The 18,927-nt window shown below is 42.8% G+C and overlaps 1 protein-coding gene across 15 annotated transcripts in view; it reads left to right on the top strand.

Moving 5' to 3' along the window:
- invs (inversin) overlaps positions 1 to 18,927 on the top strand; it is a 433,677-nt gene that overhangs the window by 230,526 nt on the left and 184,224 nt on the right. For all 15 annotated transcript variants that reach the window (XM_038797635.1, XM_038797640.1, XM_038797627.1 and 12 more), the window contains 2 exons: positions 1,183 to 1,338; positions 17,336 to 17,565. In XM_038797635.1, the coding sequence (XP_038653563.1) occupies positions 1,183 to 1,338; positions 17,336 to 17,565 (386 nt within the window). The remainder of the gene's footprint in view (positions 1 to 1,182; positions 1,339 to 17,335; positions 17,566 to 18,927) is intronic.

Below are 18,927 nucleotides of genomic sequence, written 5' to 3'. Positions count from 1 at the left end.
AATGTCTTGCCACCTTCAAAGATTTATGCACATGAATCCCAGAGTATTCCTGCACACTTTTAGGACTGTGGTGTTGTCCATATTGCCTATCCCTTCTGCCAAAATGCATCACCTCACACTTCTCAGTATTAAATTCCATATGCCATTTGTCTGCTTATTCTACTAGTCTATCTATGTTGCGCTGCAGTCAATTAGTAACAAATTTTAATTGGTTGTGCCTTAAGATGCCTTGACCACAAATTCTAGGATTCTTTCCGGAAAGCTCTCCAGACCTCTTCTTCCCTGTCCTCCTTTTAAAAAAATTTATAGTACCCAATTCATTTTTTTCAATTATGGGGCAATTTTGTGTGGCCAATCCACCTACCCTGCACATCTTTGGGTTGTCGGGGGCGAAACCCACGCAAACACAGGGAGAATATACAAACTCCACACAGACCGTGACCCAGAGCCGGGATCGAACATGGGATTTCAGCACCGTAAGGCAGCAATGCTAACCACTGCGCCACCGTGCCACCCAATTAAGGGGCAATTTTGTGTGGCCAATCCACCTAACCTGCACATTTTTGGATTGTGGGGGTGAAACACACGCAGACACAGGGAAAATGTGCAAACTCCACAGTGTAGAGGTTTTATGCAAGTGAGCGGTTACTAGGTCACTTCAAAGGGCATTATTGAGTCAACTATTTTGGCATGGACCTGGATTCATTTATCAGACAGACTAGGTAAGGATAGCAGGTTTCCATCCCTGCATAGCATGTCAGTTTTTTTTAATGCAGTAATCAACATCTTCATTACTAATTGCCTTTTACTGATACCAACTTGATACCAGCTTATTTCCAGATATTTTAAACTGAATTCAGATTCTCAAACTGCTATGATTATTTTTAAACTTTTGGTCTCTGGACCATATCTAGACGTCTGAATTGCTCTGGTAACGTAACAACCAGATCACCGTGCCATGAAGAATATCAATGACTGTAACATAATTTGTATGTGACTTTCCTTTGAAGAAATCTTGATACAGGTTTGAAGTACAGTACTTGATCATGTTTGCTGATTGTGAATGAAAATGTTATTTGTTGTAAAGGTAAGAAATTCAATTCCTATATGTGTATAGTTTCAATAAAATATCCAAATGTCCATTTGAAAATATTTGATTCCAATATCTTTCTATGCATCTAGCTCTACATGCTGCAGTTCTCTCTGGTCATGTCAGCACAGTGATGTTACTATTGAAATATGGGACACAGGTAGATGCCATGGATGTGATGAAGCACACACCACTTTTCCGGGCTTGTGAGATGGGCCATAAAGAAGTGATCCAGACGCTCATTAAAGGTTAGATTTTGTTCCGATGCCCGTGGATACCAATAATTTATTTTTAAAAATGAATCCTTATGATGCAGACAGAAGGAAAACCACTGAACAAGATTTCACTTTTTAGAACTTTTACTGTAACAAACTGACTAGAATTTACATTATTTAAACATTAATTAACAGGCGAAGGGCATTTAAAACAAAGAGTTATGTTTTATTATATGGAACCATGTGCAATCGCACAGTCTTTCTAGCTCAGCTTCCATTTTGTAAGTTCTTACTTCACATCCAATTGTTTTGGCATCTGAGTGCGTTCACCAGCAGCTATATTGCATCCTCAAGTCCCAAGATATGATCACTAACAACAAGGTGCATGCTGACACTCGGGTCACAATAGTCCTGACAGAAACAATGGATCTTTTCCAATCCCTTGCCCTTCTTGTATTTTGCTCTTTCCAACTGGAAATCACATACAGGGATACAGTCTCTGCTCTTTTCTCAGAGGTCTGCTTCAAAGCCAGGATCTGTTTTGAAGTCTGCCGAACCTTTCGGAGAGCACTTTGTTTGGTTCTTCTTTACAGGAGTTCTTAGTGTGTCTGAATTGGCAAACAATAAACAGTGACTGACCCAACCTCAATGCCGTTAGTTTTCTATTTACCCTTTGCTTCTTAACTGTTCATCCCTATGGCGGGAGAAACATGGGGATAAGAAACATATCAACCATGATTGAACGAAGGGCCTAATTCATAGAATCATAGAATTTATGGTGCAGAAGGAGGCAATTCGGTCCATCGAGTCTGCACCGTCCCTTGGAAAGAGCACCCTAGTTAAGCCCATGCCTCTACCTTGTCCCCGTAACCCAGTAACCCCACCTAACCATTTGGACATTAAGGGGCAATTTAGCGAGGCCAATCCACCTAACCTGCACATCTTTGGACAGTGGGAAGAAACTGGAGCACCCGGAAGAAACCCACGCAGACACGGTAAGAAAGTGCAAACTCCACACCTGAGGCCAAAATTGAACCCGGGTCCCTGGAACTGTGAGGCAGCAGAGCTAACCACTGTGTCGAGGGAGATGGACGTTTTATTGTGCAAGAAAACGTGGTTTGTGAGGCCAGGGAGTTGTGAGATCTGGGGTGGGGGGAGGTTTGTGATCGTGAGTGAGGTATTAAAGGGGACACCGGTAGTGTTAGTCAATGTTTATGCACCTGATTGGGACAATGAAATGAAATGAAAATCGCTTATTGTCACGAGTAGGCTTCAAATGAAGCCCCTAGTCGCCACATTCCGGCGCCTGTTCGGGGAGGCTGTTACGGGAATCGAACCGTGCTACTGGCTTGCCTTGGTCTGCTTTCAAAGCCAGCGATTAGCCTTGTGAGCTAAACAGCCCCTCAATGCAGGATTTGTAAAGAGGGTACATGGGGCAATTCTGGACTTGGATTTGCACCAGCTTTTCATGGGAAAAGATTTTAACTGATGGAGCTGAAGGTGGACTGGTCGAGTCCCAAGTCGATGGGGATGACAAGGGAGCAGGGAGGGTTTATGGATGGAATGGGGATGGTGATTCCATGAGGTTCAGCACCCAGGAGGGCGGGAATACTCCTTCTTGCATGTGTAAAAGGTGTACTTTAGAATTGATTTTTTCTTGGTGAGTCAGCTGGTGCTGGTGGAGGTGGTAGGGACGGAATATGTGGGAATTCTGATTTCGGACGACGCGCCCCATTGGCTGGATGTTCATGGTTGGATTTGGGACTTCTGGCACACAAGGTGTTTTCTGAGAAGGTGACAGTGGTGATTAGGAATTAAGTGGAGCGTAACCAAATTGTGGAGGTGTCGACAGCCATATTCGGGGAAGGTGGTGGTTCCAGGTGAGATTATTTTATTTAAAGCACATAGAGATCGGAGGAGGAGGGAGGAGCACCGGTGGCTGTTACATAAGATAGTTTAGGTGGATAGGAGATATTTGGCAGCCCTCATGAAGGAGTTGTTGGCGGAGAGGAAGAGTTTGCAGGGGCAGAGTGGTGGGGGCGGGAAAGGTTGGAGGAGGAGTCCGGCAAGGTTTCTAGCTTGAAGGCCCTGGTGATGGCCCCGTTGCAGTTAGCCCCGGGGAAGTATATGGGGAGTCCGGTGACGCAATCGACTGTCAGAAGCTTGCGCAAGTCAAGGGGACACAGCCGTAGTGACGCACATCCAGAGTGGGAATTGCAATTTGGTAATTTGGTGCAGTGAAGTAATCAGGAAAGGTAAGTGGTAAATCTAATTCTGCTGTTTTTTAGTTAAAAGTGCAGTGTGTAGCTTAATGTCTGATTGGCTGAAGCTTCCCCCACCCTAATTGCTGAGAGGCAGTTATCTGTCAGTCACCTGAGGCCTGTTTAGGGGCACAAAGGTGCACATTGTATTCTTCTTTTTGAAGTTTAGGTAGTTTTGAGTCATCGGTAAATTGAGGTCTGCATAAAAGACAGACAGAAGGCGCACTCAGTAAGCTTGCGCAAGTCAAGGAGACACAGCCTGAGTGAGTGAGGCACATCCAGAGTGGGAATTGCAACTTGGTAATTTGGTGCAGTGAGGTAATTCGGTGCAGAGTGAGAGAAGGTGCTTTTTCGGAGGTGCTTTTTAACCCTGGTAAGTGACTGGTAAGTAGCTTTTCTTTTCATTGTCTAATGTATTTATTTTTATTTTGAAATTGTAGTTGTATAAGTTTAGACCATAAGACCATAAGACATAGGAGCGGAAGCATCAATGCTTCACAGCTCCAGGGTCCCAGGTTCGATTCCCGGCTGGGTCACTGTCTGTGTGGAGTCTGTACGTCCTCCCCGTGTGTGCGTGGGTTTCCTCCGGGTGCTCCGGTTTCCTCCCACAGTCCAAAGATGTGCGGGTTAGGTGGATTGGCCATGCTAAATTGCCCGTAGTGTAAGGTTAATGGGGGGATTGTGGGGTTACGGGTATACGGGTTACGTGGGTTTAAGTAGGGTGATCATTGCTCGGCACAATATCGAGGGCCGAAGGGCCTGTTCTGTGCTGTACTGTTCTATGTTCTATGTTCTAAGTAAGGCCATTCGGCCCATCGAGTCCACTCCACCATTCAATCATGGTTGATTTCAACTCCATTTACCCGCTCTCTCCCCATAGCCCTTAATTCCTCGAGAAATCAAGAATTTATCAATTTCTGTCTTAAAGACACTCAATGTCCCGGCCTCCACCGCCCTCTGTGGCAATGAATTCCACAGACCTACCACTCTCTGGCTGAAGAAATTTCTCCTCATCTCTGTTCTAAAGTAACTCCCTTTTATTCTAAGGCTGTGCCCCCGCGTCCTAGTCTCCCCTGCTAATGGAAACAACTTCCCTACGTCCATCCTATCCAAGCCATTCATTATCTTGTACGTTTCTATTAGATCTCCCTGTACGTTTCTATTAGATCTCCCTGTACGTTTCTATTAGATCTCCCTAAGGTTTAAGACATGGCAGGAGATCCCAGACCCGTGTCATGTTCCTCGTGTGCGATGTGGGAGCTCAAACTATTCGGAAGGTCAGAGTGGATGGTAAGGGAGGTGGTGTAGCTCTGTTATTTAAGGATGACATCCGGGCAATAGTAAGGGATGACATCGGTGTTATGGAGGATAAGGTTGAATCCATTTGGGTGGAAATCAGGACTAGTAAGGCGAAAAAGTAATTGATAGGAGTAGTCTATCGGCCACCAAATAGTAACGTTATGGGGGGCAGGCAATAAACAAAGAAATAACTGATGCATATAGAAATAGTACAGCAGTTATCATGGGGGATTTTAATCTACATGTCGATTGGTTTAACCAGGTCGGTCAAGGCAACCTTGAGGAGGAGTTTATAGAATGTATCTGCGATAGTTTCCTAGAACAGTATGTAATGGAACCTACGAGGGAACAAGCGGTCCTAGATCTTGTCCTGTGTAATGAGACAGGATTGATTCATGATCTCATAGTTAGGGATCCTGCCGGAAGGAGCGATCACAATATGGTGGAATTTAAAATACAGATGGAGGGTGAGAAGGTAAAATCAAATACTAGTGTTTTGTGTTTAAACAAAGGAGATTACAATGGGATGAGAGAAGAGCTAGCTAAGGTAGACTGGGAGCAAAGACTTTATGGTGGAACAGTTGAGGAACAGTGGAGATCCTTCCAAGCGATTTTCACAGTGCTCAGCAAAGGTTTATACCAACAAAAAGGAAGGACAGTAGAAAGAGGGACATTACCAGTGCAGTAGATAACGGGGAGCCAATGGATGTGGTATATCTGGATTTCCAGAAAGCCTTTGACAAGGTGCCACACAAAAGGTTGCTGCATAAGATAAAGATGCATGGCATTAAGGGTAATGTAGAGGATTGAGATGGATAGAGGATTGGTTAATTAATAGAAAGCAAAGAGTGGGGATTAATGGGTGTTTCTCTGGTTGGCAATCAGTAGCTAGTGGTGTCCCTCAGGGATCCGTGTTGGGCCCACAATTGTTCACAATTTACATAGATGATTTGGAGTTGGGGACCAAGGGCAATGTGTCCAAGTTTGCAGATGACACTAAGATGTATGGTAAAGCGAAAAGTGCAGAGGATACAGAGGGATTTGGATAGGTTAAGTGAATGGGCTAGGGTCTGGCAGATGGAATACAATGTTGACAAACACGAGGTTATCCATTTTGGTAGGCATAACAACAAATGGGATTATTATTTAAACAATAAAATATTAAAGCATGCTGCTGTGCAGAGAGACCTGGGTGTCCTCGTGCATGAGTCACAGAAAGTTGGTTTACAGGTGCAACAGGTGATTAAGAAGGCAAATGGAATTTTGTCCTTCATTGCTAGAGGGATGGAGTTTAAGACTAAGGAGGTTATGTTGCAATTGTATAAGATGTTTGTGAGGCCACACCTGGAGTATAGTGTTCAGTTTTGGTCTCCTTACTTGAGAAAGGACGTACTGGCACTGGAGGGTGTGCAGAGGAGATTCACTAGGTTAATCCCAGAGCTGAAGGGGTTGGATTACGAGGAGAGGTTGAGTAGACTGGGACTGTACTCGTTGGAATTTAGAAGGATGAGGGGGGATCTTATAGAAACATTTAAAATTATGAAGGGAATAGATAGGATAGATGCGGGCAGGTTGTTTCCACTGGCGGGTGAAAGCAGAACTAGGGGACATAGCCTCAAAATAAGGGGAAGTAGATTTAGGACTGAGTTTAGGAGGAACTTCTTCACGCAAAGGGTTGTGAATCTATGGAATTCCTTGCCCAGTGAAGCAGTTGAGGCTCCTTCATTACATGTTTTTAAGGTAAAGATAGATAGTTTTTTGAAGAATAAAGGGATTAAGGGTTATGGTGTTCGGGCCGGAAAGTGGAGCTGCGTCCACAAACGATCAGCCATGATCTCATTGAATGGCGGAGCAGGCTTGAGGGGCCAGATGGCCTACTTCTGCTCCTAGTTCTTATGTTCTTATGTCAGCATATAGAACCAGTTGAGGAGGCATTTTAAGTCGGATAAAATGTTGGTGCTGACGCCTCTGTGTGGGAACCATAGGTGTAAGCCTGGGAGGATGGATGGTATGTTGGGGAAGTGGATTGAGGGGGGGCTGGAGTGGGTTAGGGATATGTTTCCAGAGGGGAAGTATGTAGGGCTGGATAAACTGCAAGAGAGGTTTGAGCTGCCATGGGGCAGTGCATTTAGGTACATGCAGGTGCGGGACTTTGTGGAAAAGGAGTGGCAGTCGTTCCTCCAGCTACCAGAGTACACGTTATTGGAGCAACTGCTGCTTCATAGATCATAGAAATTACAATGCAGAAGGAGGCCATTCGGCCCATTGAGTCTGCACCTGCCCTTGGAAAGGGCACCCTACTTAAACCCACGCCTCCACTCTATCCCCGTAACCCAGTAACTCGACCTAACATTTTGGACACTAAGGGGCATTTTAGCACAGCCAATCCACCTAATCTGTACATCATTGGACTGTGGGAGGAAACCGGAGCACCCTGAGGAAACCCACGCAGACACAGAGAGAAAGTGCAAACTCCAGACAGACAGTCACCCGAGGCTGGAATTGAACCCGGGACCCTGGACTGTAAGACAGCAGAGTTAAACACTGTGCCACCCTTCCTGATGACTTGGGTGAGGGTAGGATTGGGGACATATGCTGGTGGTTGGGAGAGCAGGGCAAGGCACTGGTGGTGAGGATAAAGCGTAAGTGGGAGGACAAGTTGGAGGAGAAAATATGTTGGAAACTCTGGTGTGAGGCGAAGCAGTGGGTGAACTCAACCTCCTCCAGCTTGGGGATGAGTTTGATGCAGTTCACAGAGTACACATGACTCGGGCGAGAATGACTGGGTTCTTCCAGGGTGTGACAGACGGATGCGAGGAGTGTGGGTGTGGGCCGGTGAATCATGCTCACGTTTTCTGGGGTTGCAAGAAGCTTTTGGGAGGCGGTGTTTGGGATGTGATCCAGGATGGTGGGGGCTGAGGTCAGGTTGGACCCTATAGTGGTGATCTTTTGGTGTTTCGGAGGAGCCGGAGCTGCTGGAAGGGAAGGGGGCTGATGTTGTGACCTTCTCCTCTCTGATTGCCCGGCGAAGGATCTGTTGAATTGGAGGTCAGATATGCCGTCAGTAGTGGCGGACTGACTGGGGGACTTGTAAGACTTTCTACAACTAGAGAAGATTAAGTATGAGTTGAGGGGGTCAGAAGAGGGTTTCGAGGTGCAGTGGTGGTCATTCATGACTTTATTGAGGACCTATTTGTCTTGGAGCAGGGGAGGGATTAAAAAAGGGAAAACTGTACAAACTGTTAACTATGCTTTGATGGATTGTGTATTTTGTTGATGTCATGTATAGAGTCATAGATGTTTACAGAGTGGAAACAGGCTCTTTGGCCCAGCTTGTCCATGCTGCCCAGTTTCTATCACTAAGCTAGTCCCACTTGCCCGCATTTGGCCCATATCCTTCTGCACCCACCCTGCCCATGTAACTGTCTAACTGCTTTTTGAAGGAAAATTTGTACCCGCCTCTACCACTGCCTCTGGTGGATGGAGAATGACTGATAGCCAAGCCAGTGAAGCCCAAATCCCTTGGATGATTAATAAATAAAACATTCCTCTCCTCAGTTAAATTGTAGTAGAATCACTTGACCTCATTTCAGTCTAGAATGCCTGTTAAGAGAAAGAACATTCAGTAAGAACATTTTTATAATCTCAAATTTGCACGACTTCGTTCTTGTATAATCTAAACATATTTGGACTTCATCTACTTAGTATGTAATCTGTATAAAAATTTATAAAAAATATTTCAATGTAGTGCATTGTTCACATAAAAATGTCCTTCAAATGGTCACTTAGTTGATACGTCCTACATTGCATAAGGTTTGGTTAGTTCAAAAACAGTAGGATCAGGAGTAGACAATATGGCCCTTTTGAGCCTGCTGCGAGAAGGGATTAAAAGGTCAATCTAAATATCTTGAATATGAAAGACTTTTTCAGGAGCAGAAAACCTTTCTGACTTGAAAGCCTTGTGAAACCCTTCGATTCCCTCCCTCAGCTAAATGTCAGCAAATTCACTTAACCTCATGGTTGTAATACACGGTGGCACAGTGGTTAGCACTGCTGTCTCACAGCACCAGGGACCCGAGTTCAATTCTGACCTTGGCCAACTGTCTGTCTGGAGCTTGCACTTTCTTCCTGTGTCTGCGTGGGTTTCCTCCGGGTGCTCTGGTTTCCTCCCACAGTCCAAAGATGTGCAGGTTAGGTGGATTGGATATGCTAAATTGTCCCTCGGTTGGGTTGTGGGGATAAGGTGTGGGATTGGGCTTGGGTTGAGGTGCTCTTTCGGAGGGTTGGTGCAGACTCAATGGTATTATGGGCCAGGGTTTATAGAACCCCAAAGTTTATCATGGAGCTCACCTGACCCACAATTTTGAATAGGTTGTGGTTATGGGGAGCACATGGGCCCACTCTGCAGGTGTGATGCAACTGAAATCGACAGTACTTTTAAATTAAAACACTGTTTATTTATGAAACCGGTTAACACTTTATAAACCCACAGAAAGCATCTTAACAACTATCAACACCAATAAATCCCCCAAGAATACAGTACTCTCTAAGTAACTCTTAATCTTTCCTTGCAACATCCATTAGACAAAAAGAACCCATTTTACAGAAAGACATCAGGTTTAACTTCACTACTGAGAACAGTTCCAACTTTGAAATCACCAAATGAACATTCTTTAGCTTGCAGAGATTCATACACATCTTGCTGTAACTGCAGCTTCTCCAAATCCGAAACTAAACTAAACACACCCTGTAGCTGTGAGCCCAACGCGAAAGTAAAAGCAGACAGATAGCCCAGCTCCACCCACACTCTGACATCACTGATAAACATCCATTTCTTAAAGGTACATCCACTACAGCTATTTTATAAACCCACATTTCTTAAAGGTACTCTCAGATGACAGTGGGCCAAATAGCCGCCTCCTGCACTGTGGCGATTCTATGATATATGATTCTATGTCTGTGAATAGTGTATCAGCTATGAGTGCTTTTAAAGTTTTAATTTTAATTAACTGAGTACTTTTAAAGTTTAATTTTTTTCCATTCTGTCCACTAATAGTAATAAGTAATAATAACTGGAATAGTAATAGGTATTTGCATGAAGTTATTTAGTGTAATATGTAAAGGTATATTTAATTTAATAAAATACTATTTTTGCAAGAATGAAGAAGCTATTTTTTATTGTAAGCAGAGTATTTGGTTTATAGGTTATTTTTACATTTCTGAGATTATAATTTTTGGATCACATCTTGATTTGTACTGGTACTTAAGAAATAAATGTTTATTTTATTCTCTGTTATTTATTGTTTTCAAGTTGTTTCAAAGTTGAACAGTCTTCTCTGCTAACTCTTTTAACATTGAAAAGCGTGATTTGTCCAATAATTTGTATTGAGTAAAGTAAATAAGATCAAAAAGTAGGGATTTCATACTGGGCAAATTAAATTATAAGCATTTGAAGTAAATGATTTTGAATTAAGTATAGATTGTAATAAGCAGAGCATTTTGTACCTCATTCTTACCATTTACGTTTATTTCACTGTACCAAATAACAGTATGGCTCAATGTCAATGTTTTTTTAAATTCTTTGCTGATGAACTTCAGCTAAGTTAGGTTTCTGTTTCTGCTTTTATATCTGTTTGAAAATATCAATAGAATTACGATAAGAGTAGCTCATGGCACTCCATATTGATGTTAGAGGAGGAAATCCTATTGGCAAGTACACTGATGGCATTCCAATCTCTGATGTGATATATTGAATAGAATCCATGGGATATTTGGCAATGTGTTTTGAAGAATATTTTAAAGAACAATATCAGATGTTCAATAAAAGCTTATAATTATATGACATATTTAATGTTCTAAAATGCCTCGAGCAGGAATATAACGTTTTAATGAGGCTTTTCCAGGATGAGATGTTGCAAGGGATGAAGTTCCGGAGATTGTGGAGCAGTTGGAGGAGGAATGCACAGAGGAGCAGAATTTGAAGTTCAAAGTGTGAGCTAGGATATATGTGGCTGGAGGAGATTGCAACAATGTGAAGTATTGGAGTTAAGAAATAAAGGATTTTGAAGTGAGTGCATGGAAGCCTTGGGGAGCCAATAGAATTGGCAAGAATAGAGCAATAAATGAGCTGAGCTTTGCGCAGCATAGAAAGCAGACAAAAAAGGTCTGATTGAGCAGAATTTGTGGAGGCTAGAATTTGGGAGGCCAGTGAAGAATACATATTACAAGTTAATTTGATAAGTGATGCATATTCATTCTTCCCATAGATCATTAATGTTAGCTGGGCCAATGGCAAATTGGTCCTCAGTTTAACGCCTCATTTGATTAAAGACAACTCCAAGAACATGTTACTATCTCGTTATTGCCCTGGAATATCAGCCTAGATTCTGATTTTGAATTTGTAATGACAGAGAATTGTCAGCATTTTCTGTTATTATTCTGCAAAACTGACAGCATCCACATCCACTGATGGCATCCACAGACAGACAGTTAAATGTGGAAATCTGTAAATTGCTCTCAGTGATTTTCTGCTCCTCCGTGTGGGGGAGGCCTTATAGATGGAAATCAATTAGAGTTCACTGAATTGGTGTGAATTTCCATTTTTTTTAATGCTATCATTCTTGTTGTAAAAAACGTTTTAAAAGTTATGCCTTGTTGAATGAGGCCTAACTAGGTCACAATCATTGCTGAGCAACCTCTCTGGCTTTCAAAAACTTTTTGTACATTTGTAAACCATTAAATTTCTCCACTTCATTACAAAAACTCTATTAACGGTTTGTTTATGATATTTTACCCATTACATCAATCCCAGGGTTATGTCCTAATTTTCATTTCACTTTCTGGAAAATTATAAAAAGTGAATGATAAAAGCTGCTTATTTCCTGGTTTGCTGTCTGAGAATTCTTCAATCCGATTGATTGTTTAACCTGCTTGATGGCATCACAGTTGCCTATTGTTGGCATTTGGATGCAATTAACTTTGAGAAAGGTGAAAACCACATCAAGAGCTTGGCAGATGTTTGTGGGCAGCTTTCTTCGCAATCAGAGGTGAATGTTGTGATCTTACCGCTAACCTCAAAATTTGAGCCTCAATGTTCAAACCTCTCGCAGCAGAATTCAGGTCTTTCGTCCAAAAGTGCAGGACAATTTGAGATAAGCTGACATGAAAATACTGCTATGACCCATAATAACATCAATTTCACACTCCATTGATTAGCAGGTTTCAGTTATGTGCAAATTTAATATGCATTTTGGATTGTTTGTACAAATAAAATAATATGCGCTAAATGGTTTTGCCCTGTAAGTAACTATGTAATGTTAGTTTATTATTGCAGTTTCTACTGGAAATAACACAATGGTTACATTGCTCCATGGGCAGTGAGATGTTTATTATGGTAATTCAAATGGATTGATGAATAGCATTGTGGAATTTTATTTAAGAACTCAGTATGCATTGAATGAAATGAAAAATGAAAATCGCTTATTGTCACGAGTAGGCTTCAATGAAGTTACTGTGAAAAACCCCTAGTCGCCACATTCCGGCGCCTGTCCGGGGAGGCTGGTACACAATGCATTGTAGAATGCATTGTGGAATGCTGAGAGAACCATAGAGAAGATTGCAGAGCCTCTGACCACAGTCTTTCGAAAGTCCTTGGATATGGAAGCAATGTTAGAGGACTGGAAGGCTTTCTCTGTTCAAAATGGGGAAACGGGCACCGTTGATCTTTCAACGTAACATTGCAAATAGATGTGATTCTGGATGCTGTGATGTGGGATAAAATTAATTCTTACCTCTGAAAGCATGGCTTAATTAAGGACTGCCAACCTAGATGTGTAAGATACTTGTTGACAAAATGAAGGTGCATGGTAGTAAAAGCAATATAACAGCATGGATAAGAAGCAAGCAAAAGAATAGAAAACAGGGTGTTGTGGTTAATGACTGATTTTCTTAAGTGGAAAAATGGTTCCAAACATCATGACCATTGTACTGAATGTGTAATGGTCAACGGGCAGCACGGTAGCATTGTAGATAGCATAATTGCTTCACAGCTCCAGGGTCCCAGGTTCGATTCCGGCTTGGGTCACTGTCTGTGCGGAGTCTGTACTCCTCCCCGTGTGTGCGTGGGTTTCCTCCGGGTGCTCCGGTTTCCTCCCACAGTCCAAAGATGTGCAGGTTAGGTGGATTGGCCATGATAAATTGCCCTTAGTGTCCAAAATTTCCCTTAGTGTTGGGTGCGGTTACTGGGTTATGGGGATAGGGTGGAGATGTTGACCTTGGGTAGGGTGCTCTTTCCAAGAGCCGGTGCAGACTCGATGGGTCGAATGGCCTCCTTCTGCACTGTAAATTCTATGATAATCTATGATAATGACTTATGCCCACCTACTCCAACATAGGGCTGGGAAAATTTAGCCCATTATGCCTATTTGCCCTATGTAATATTCTCCTCCTCTCTGACTCTGCTTCACCTGAAAAACATTTGGTGTTGATTCCCCATGTGCACCACTATGGAAGATCTGTTTATTCTAAACACAATGAACTTCACATATGTTGGGCTGAATTTAATGTCAGCGATGGGTGTCTCGTCTACATGCTGAAGAACCAATGGGAGCCCTGTGTCACCACCTTTGCGGAAGGTCTGCTATATTAAAGTGGTCAGTGTCAGGCCTTTCCTGGAATTAAAGACTCTGGGGCATAAATTCCACCCACCTAGCTACACAGAGGCTGGCAGCTGTCCAATGGTGGTAGCTGCCAATAGTTCACTCACAACAGCCAAGGGAGTTGTGGGATGGGGATTATGGGAGAAGGAAAGAGCAAGGGGTGGCTTTCAGCAGCCCAATCCCTTCCTGATGCTAGGTCCTATGATCAGAGAATCATAGAATATATATGTGCAGAAGGAGGCCATTTGGCCCATCGAGTCTGTACCGCCCCTTCGAAAGAGTACCCCACCCAAACCCACACCTCCACCCTATTCCCGTAACCCCACCCAACCTTTTTGGACACTAAGGGCAATTTAACATGGTCAATTCACCTAACCTGCACATCTTTGGACTGTGGAAGGAAACCGGAGCACCGGAAGGAAACCCACGCAGACACTGGAAGAGCATGCAGACTCAATACAGACAGTGATCCAAGCCGGGAATCTAACCTGGGACCCTGGAGCTGTGAAGCAACTGTGCTAACTGTTGTGTTATGCTGCTTCGGATAACACAGGCTGCTACTTGATGCAGTCTTAACAAAAGGATGGTCCAGACTCTGAAATGAGTTCAACGTGTTTATTGAACTGTTAACACAATTCTCAAATAGTTCGACTCTCTGCTAATCTAACTGTAGTAACTCAGTCTAACTGTACCAGCTTGCTCTAAGCCACGTTAAGGGGTGTGATGCTGCTGATCAACCCTGTCTAACTCTCTAGATGTCTGTCTGTGGAAAGAGGCAGGGTGTGAGTGCCTCATCCCTTTTATAGTGTTTATGTGATGCCCCCTTGTGGTGATGCCACCTCTGAGTGCCCTGACTGCCCATTGGTTTTGTCCTATTCTGAGTGTTCATTGGTTGCATGTTTGCACATCATGACTAACCACAGTGCAGTGGGCAGCATGGTAGCTGAGTGCCTTTGAATGAGGAACCCACTTGGCATTCCATAAGCAAACGCAGCAGGACAGGTTGATAAAGTAGTTTAGAAGTCAAATGGGATAGTTGTCTTTATTAGCCGAGAGATAGAATATAAGAACAGGGAGGTTGTAATGGAGCTGCAAAAAAAACTTGTTAGGCAGCAGCTAGGATACTGTGTGCAATCTGGTCACCGCACTATAGGAAGGATATAATTGTATGTTGCCTGGGCTGGAGCGTTTCAGCTATTAAGGGAGGCTGGATGGGCTGGGGTTGTTCTCATTAGAATAGAGAAAGCTGTGGGGGACCTGGTCGAGGTGTTCAAAATTATGAAGGACGTAGGTTGGAAAAGAAGAAACCTTTCCCCTTATTAAAGGGGGCAATCACCATGTGGCATAAATTTAAGGTAATGGACAGTAGTAGATTTAGAGGGGATTTGAGGAAAAACCTTTTCCCCCAGAGGATGGTGGGAATCTGGAACCCACTGCCTGAGAGAGTGAGCGGGAACCATTAACATTTAAGAAGCATTTATATGAGCACTTGAAACGGCACAGCATGCAAGACTGTGCACCAAGTGCTGGAAAATGGGATTCAAATAGATAGGTGTTTGATGGCCAGCACAGAAAATGATGAGCCAAATAGCCTTTTGCTCTGCTGTAAAAGCCAATGACTATGACAAAAGCAACAGAATTTACTTTTTGGAATTTATGTGTGGCAACACCCCCATCTGTCACCAGTTGAATACTACTGATGGAGGGATGAGGGAGGCCCTTAATAGGGCATTAATTGCTCACTTATGGGCCTCAATTAGTGACTAGGTCAGAAGGGTATCCACAAGCCTTTTGCGCCCTGGACTTAATCCGGTGGAGGCAGGAAGGCGACACAGTACCAAGCAACTAATTTTCATACCATGACATAGTTCCCTTTTCACATGTTCCTGCACCAAAATACCTGATCCGAAATCATTGGGCATGAGATCTACTCCCGGACTTCTGCTACTGTGACTCTGTACCAGTCTCTAAGACGTGGGAGAGCGGCCTGAGATAACCCAGGACCCATTATTCCCTTTCCCCCATCATATGGAGGCAACTGGCCTCTGTTCACCATCTTCCATAATACCGTGGTTGAGATTAAAAATTTACTATTGTGATGGAATCCATGGTTTCCAATGGTTATGGGGGACAGACAGACAGGACTTAAGGTCACAATCGGATCAGCCATGATCTTGTTGAATGGTGGGAGGGGGCTCAATGAGCCAAATGGCCTCCTCCTACTTATGGAAACTGCTTTGTTTGATTATTACTTTCAATTTGTGATAGTGGGTTGGAGGTTGTGGTGGTGGTGTGGGGGCACATGGACGGCATGTTAACACAACACACTGGAACATAATTTACTATTCTACAGACGCTGGGGGCGCTAGAATTCTACACATAATGTTGTGATCTTGGTCGAGACCAGCAATCTTTTTTTAAAAAGAAGAAATCCTAAATCTCAGTTATTTATTCAAAGAATGAAACCACAAGTTTGCACAATTTAAAACAAAATAATTCTAAGTATACAAAGGGCAAACAAAGTAAATGCTAAACACTATATTGGATAACCACCTATATCTAAAACCCAGAATTAACGCAAGTTAAATGTGAATTCTTGGGCAAATTGCTGCTGATTATAAACTATAAATTACATAATAAATGATAGGTACAACAGAAACTGATATTACAAATTGACTCGGTAGCTCATTAAGCTAATAGGTCATCAATTCAGTCACCAAGTCCTTCAAACGTCTGTCACCTTCAAAGAATTTCAGCTTCCCTTATTCTAGGACGTAGGCTGATATCCAACTGACGGCAGCATACAACCAACCCGAGTTCTATGGGCTTCACCAACAATGGCACATGTCTGCAGCACCTCCTCAACTCTGTGCTTACCACAGTTTGGATGGCAATGATACCTTCAAGTAACAAAACCGGCTGTAGCAACTGTACATTTGCCTATTCCCAACTTTTGGATCTAGCCTCCATCTTCTTCAACCTCTCTGTACTGCACCACTGGGACCACTGATGGCTGTGTGTCCTTTTGTATGATTCCAAGCAGTTTCAGTCTCCCCAGAAGTTTTCGTTTATAATCTTACCTGAGAAAGGACGTACTCCTTACCTGAGAAAGGACGTACTGGCGCTGGAGGGTGTGCAGAGGAGATTCACTAGATTAATCCCAGAGCTGAAGGGGTGGATTACGAGGAGAGGTTAAGTCGACTGGGACTGTACTCGTTGGAATTTAGAAGGATGAGGGGGGATCTTATAGAAATTACTTACCCTCCATAATAATAATATTGCCACAAGTAGACTTACATTAACACTGCAACAAAGTTACTGAGAAAAGTTCCTAGTAGCCACATTCCAGTGCCTGCTCAGGTACACTGAGGGAGAATTCAGAATGTCCAATTCACCTAACAGTACACCTTTTGGGACTTGTGGGAGGAAACCGGAGCACCTGGAGGAAACCCAAGCAGAACGTGCAGACTCCTCACAGACAGTGACCCAAGCTGGGAATTGAACCTAGGACCCTGGAGCTGTGAAGCAACAATGCTAACCATAGCTCACTAGGCAAGAGAATTCTGAATACTAATAACTTCCGAGAGAAGAAATTTCTCTCTCCTCTGGAGAACGTCAATTTTGACTACTAAATGTGCAAGAAATTGGGGACAAAACAGCAATGTGAGATTAGTTGAGCCAACACAGTCAAAATGGGCTGATTGGCCACCTCCTGTGCTGCATAATTCAATAGTACAAATAATGCTGATTATCTCTCTGTATTATTTTAAATATTAAGGTATTTTGCTAAACAGTTTAATTGTAATATTACAGGTGGTGCAAGAGTTGATCTGATTGACCAAGATGGCCATAGTCCTTTGCACTGGGCTGCCCTTGGAGGAAATGCAGATGTGTGTCAGATCCTGATTCAGAACCTGATCAACCCAAATGTGCAGGATTATGCTGGAAGAACTCCTTTGCAGTGTGCTGCATATGGAGGTTACATCAACTGTATGGCGGTGCTCATGGAAAACAAAGCAGATCCCAATATACAAGACAAAGAGGTATTCTATCAAATACATTGTTAAAGATAATGCAATTTTTTTTTTAAATCAAAAATAAAGGGAAGGTAAAATTATCATGAAAGAAAAATTAATTTTGCGGCCACATTTTAAATCTGAGACCAAACTCTGGTTGGGAGTTGTACTAAGCAGCAATATGCTCACGATGCAGACTACATCATAAAACATTTTCACTTCATATGGATGACTTAAGAATGTCATTCAAATCTTGAACATAGCATTGAAATTGAAAGTGATTTACAGATTTGTATTAATTTTTTCTATTTTCATGAACCAATAAGGTTTGTGTCTCCTGGAACCATTGTATAGAGTCATAGAATAGTTACAGCACCAAATGAGGCCATTTAGTCAGTCATGTCTATGTGGTTCTTTGCAAGAGCAACTCACCTAGTCCCACTTCTGAAGAAGAGCAATTTGGCTCAAAGTATTAACTCCGTTTCTCTCTCCACAGTGCTGCCAGACCTGTCGGGTTTTCCCAGCACATTTTATTTTTATTTCACTTAGTCCCACTCCCTTGCCTTTTCTCTGTAGACCTGCAATTTCTCTCTCTGTAGATCTCATTTTTGTTTGATGGTCTCAATTGAATCTGCCTTGACCATATTACCACCAAGCCATTATAGACACTTTTTTTCTATATATTTTTTGTAAAAGGCCTTAAAAATATGGGGTGCAATGGGAATGACCTGACAAGAAAATTGATTTTTGAATATATTCCCATGGATAGGCAATCTCTAATAGCAGACATCCAGTAATTTTATTCACCCAGTTTTTCACTGTAATATCCAGTCACCACTGGAAGCACCACTCTGCAACATAGAGATGTATTTACATGAAGTGGCAATGATGTAGTGACTCCATAGGGGGACATAGCGGCAGTGTAGTAGTGGTATTGCCGCTGGAGTGGCAATCCAGAGACCCAGGATAATGCTCTGGGGACCGAGGTTCGAATCCTGCCATTGCAGATGGTTAAATTTGAATTCAATAAAAATCTGGAATTAAAAGTATAAAGGTGACCATGAAGCCATTATTCTTTGTCGTAAAAACCCATCTAGTTTTCTAATGTCCTTTAGGGAAGGAAATCTGTCACCCTTACTTGTTCTGGTCTACATGTGGCTCCAGATCCACACAGCAGTGTGATTGACTCTAAATGCCCTCAAGGGTGGGCAATAAATGATGGCCCAGCCAGCAACGCCCACTTCCAATGAATGAATTTTTTAAAAGTTTCCATCATTGCCACTTTATTAATACTAAGAAAACTTCATACCTTTGTAACATCGTCATTGACCGTGGCTGGGCTGAAGGGGAAGGACAGTTTTAAAATCCCAGCAGCTATTACAAAGTGCT

The sequence above is a fragment of the Scyliorhinus canicula genome, chromosome 5 (assembly GCF_902713615.1).
Source record: "Scyliorhinus canicula chromosome 5, sScyCan1.1, whole genome shotgun sequence".
NCBI lineage: Eukaryota > Metazoa > Chordata > Chondrichthyes > Carcharhiniformes > Scyliorhinidae > Scyliorhinus > Scyliorhinus canicula.
Note: the sequence above shows the minus strand (reverse complement) of the source record. Positions and strands in the feature narration are given on the sequence as shown.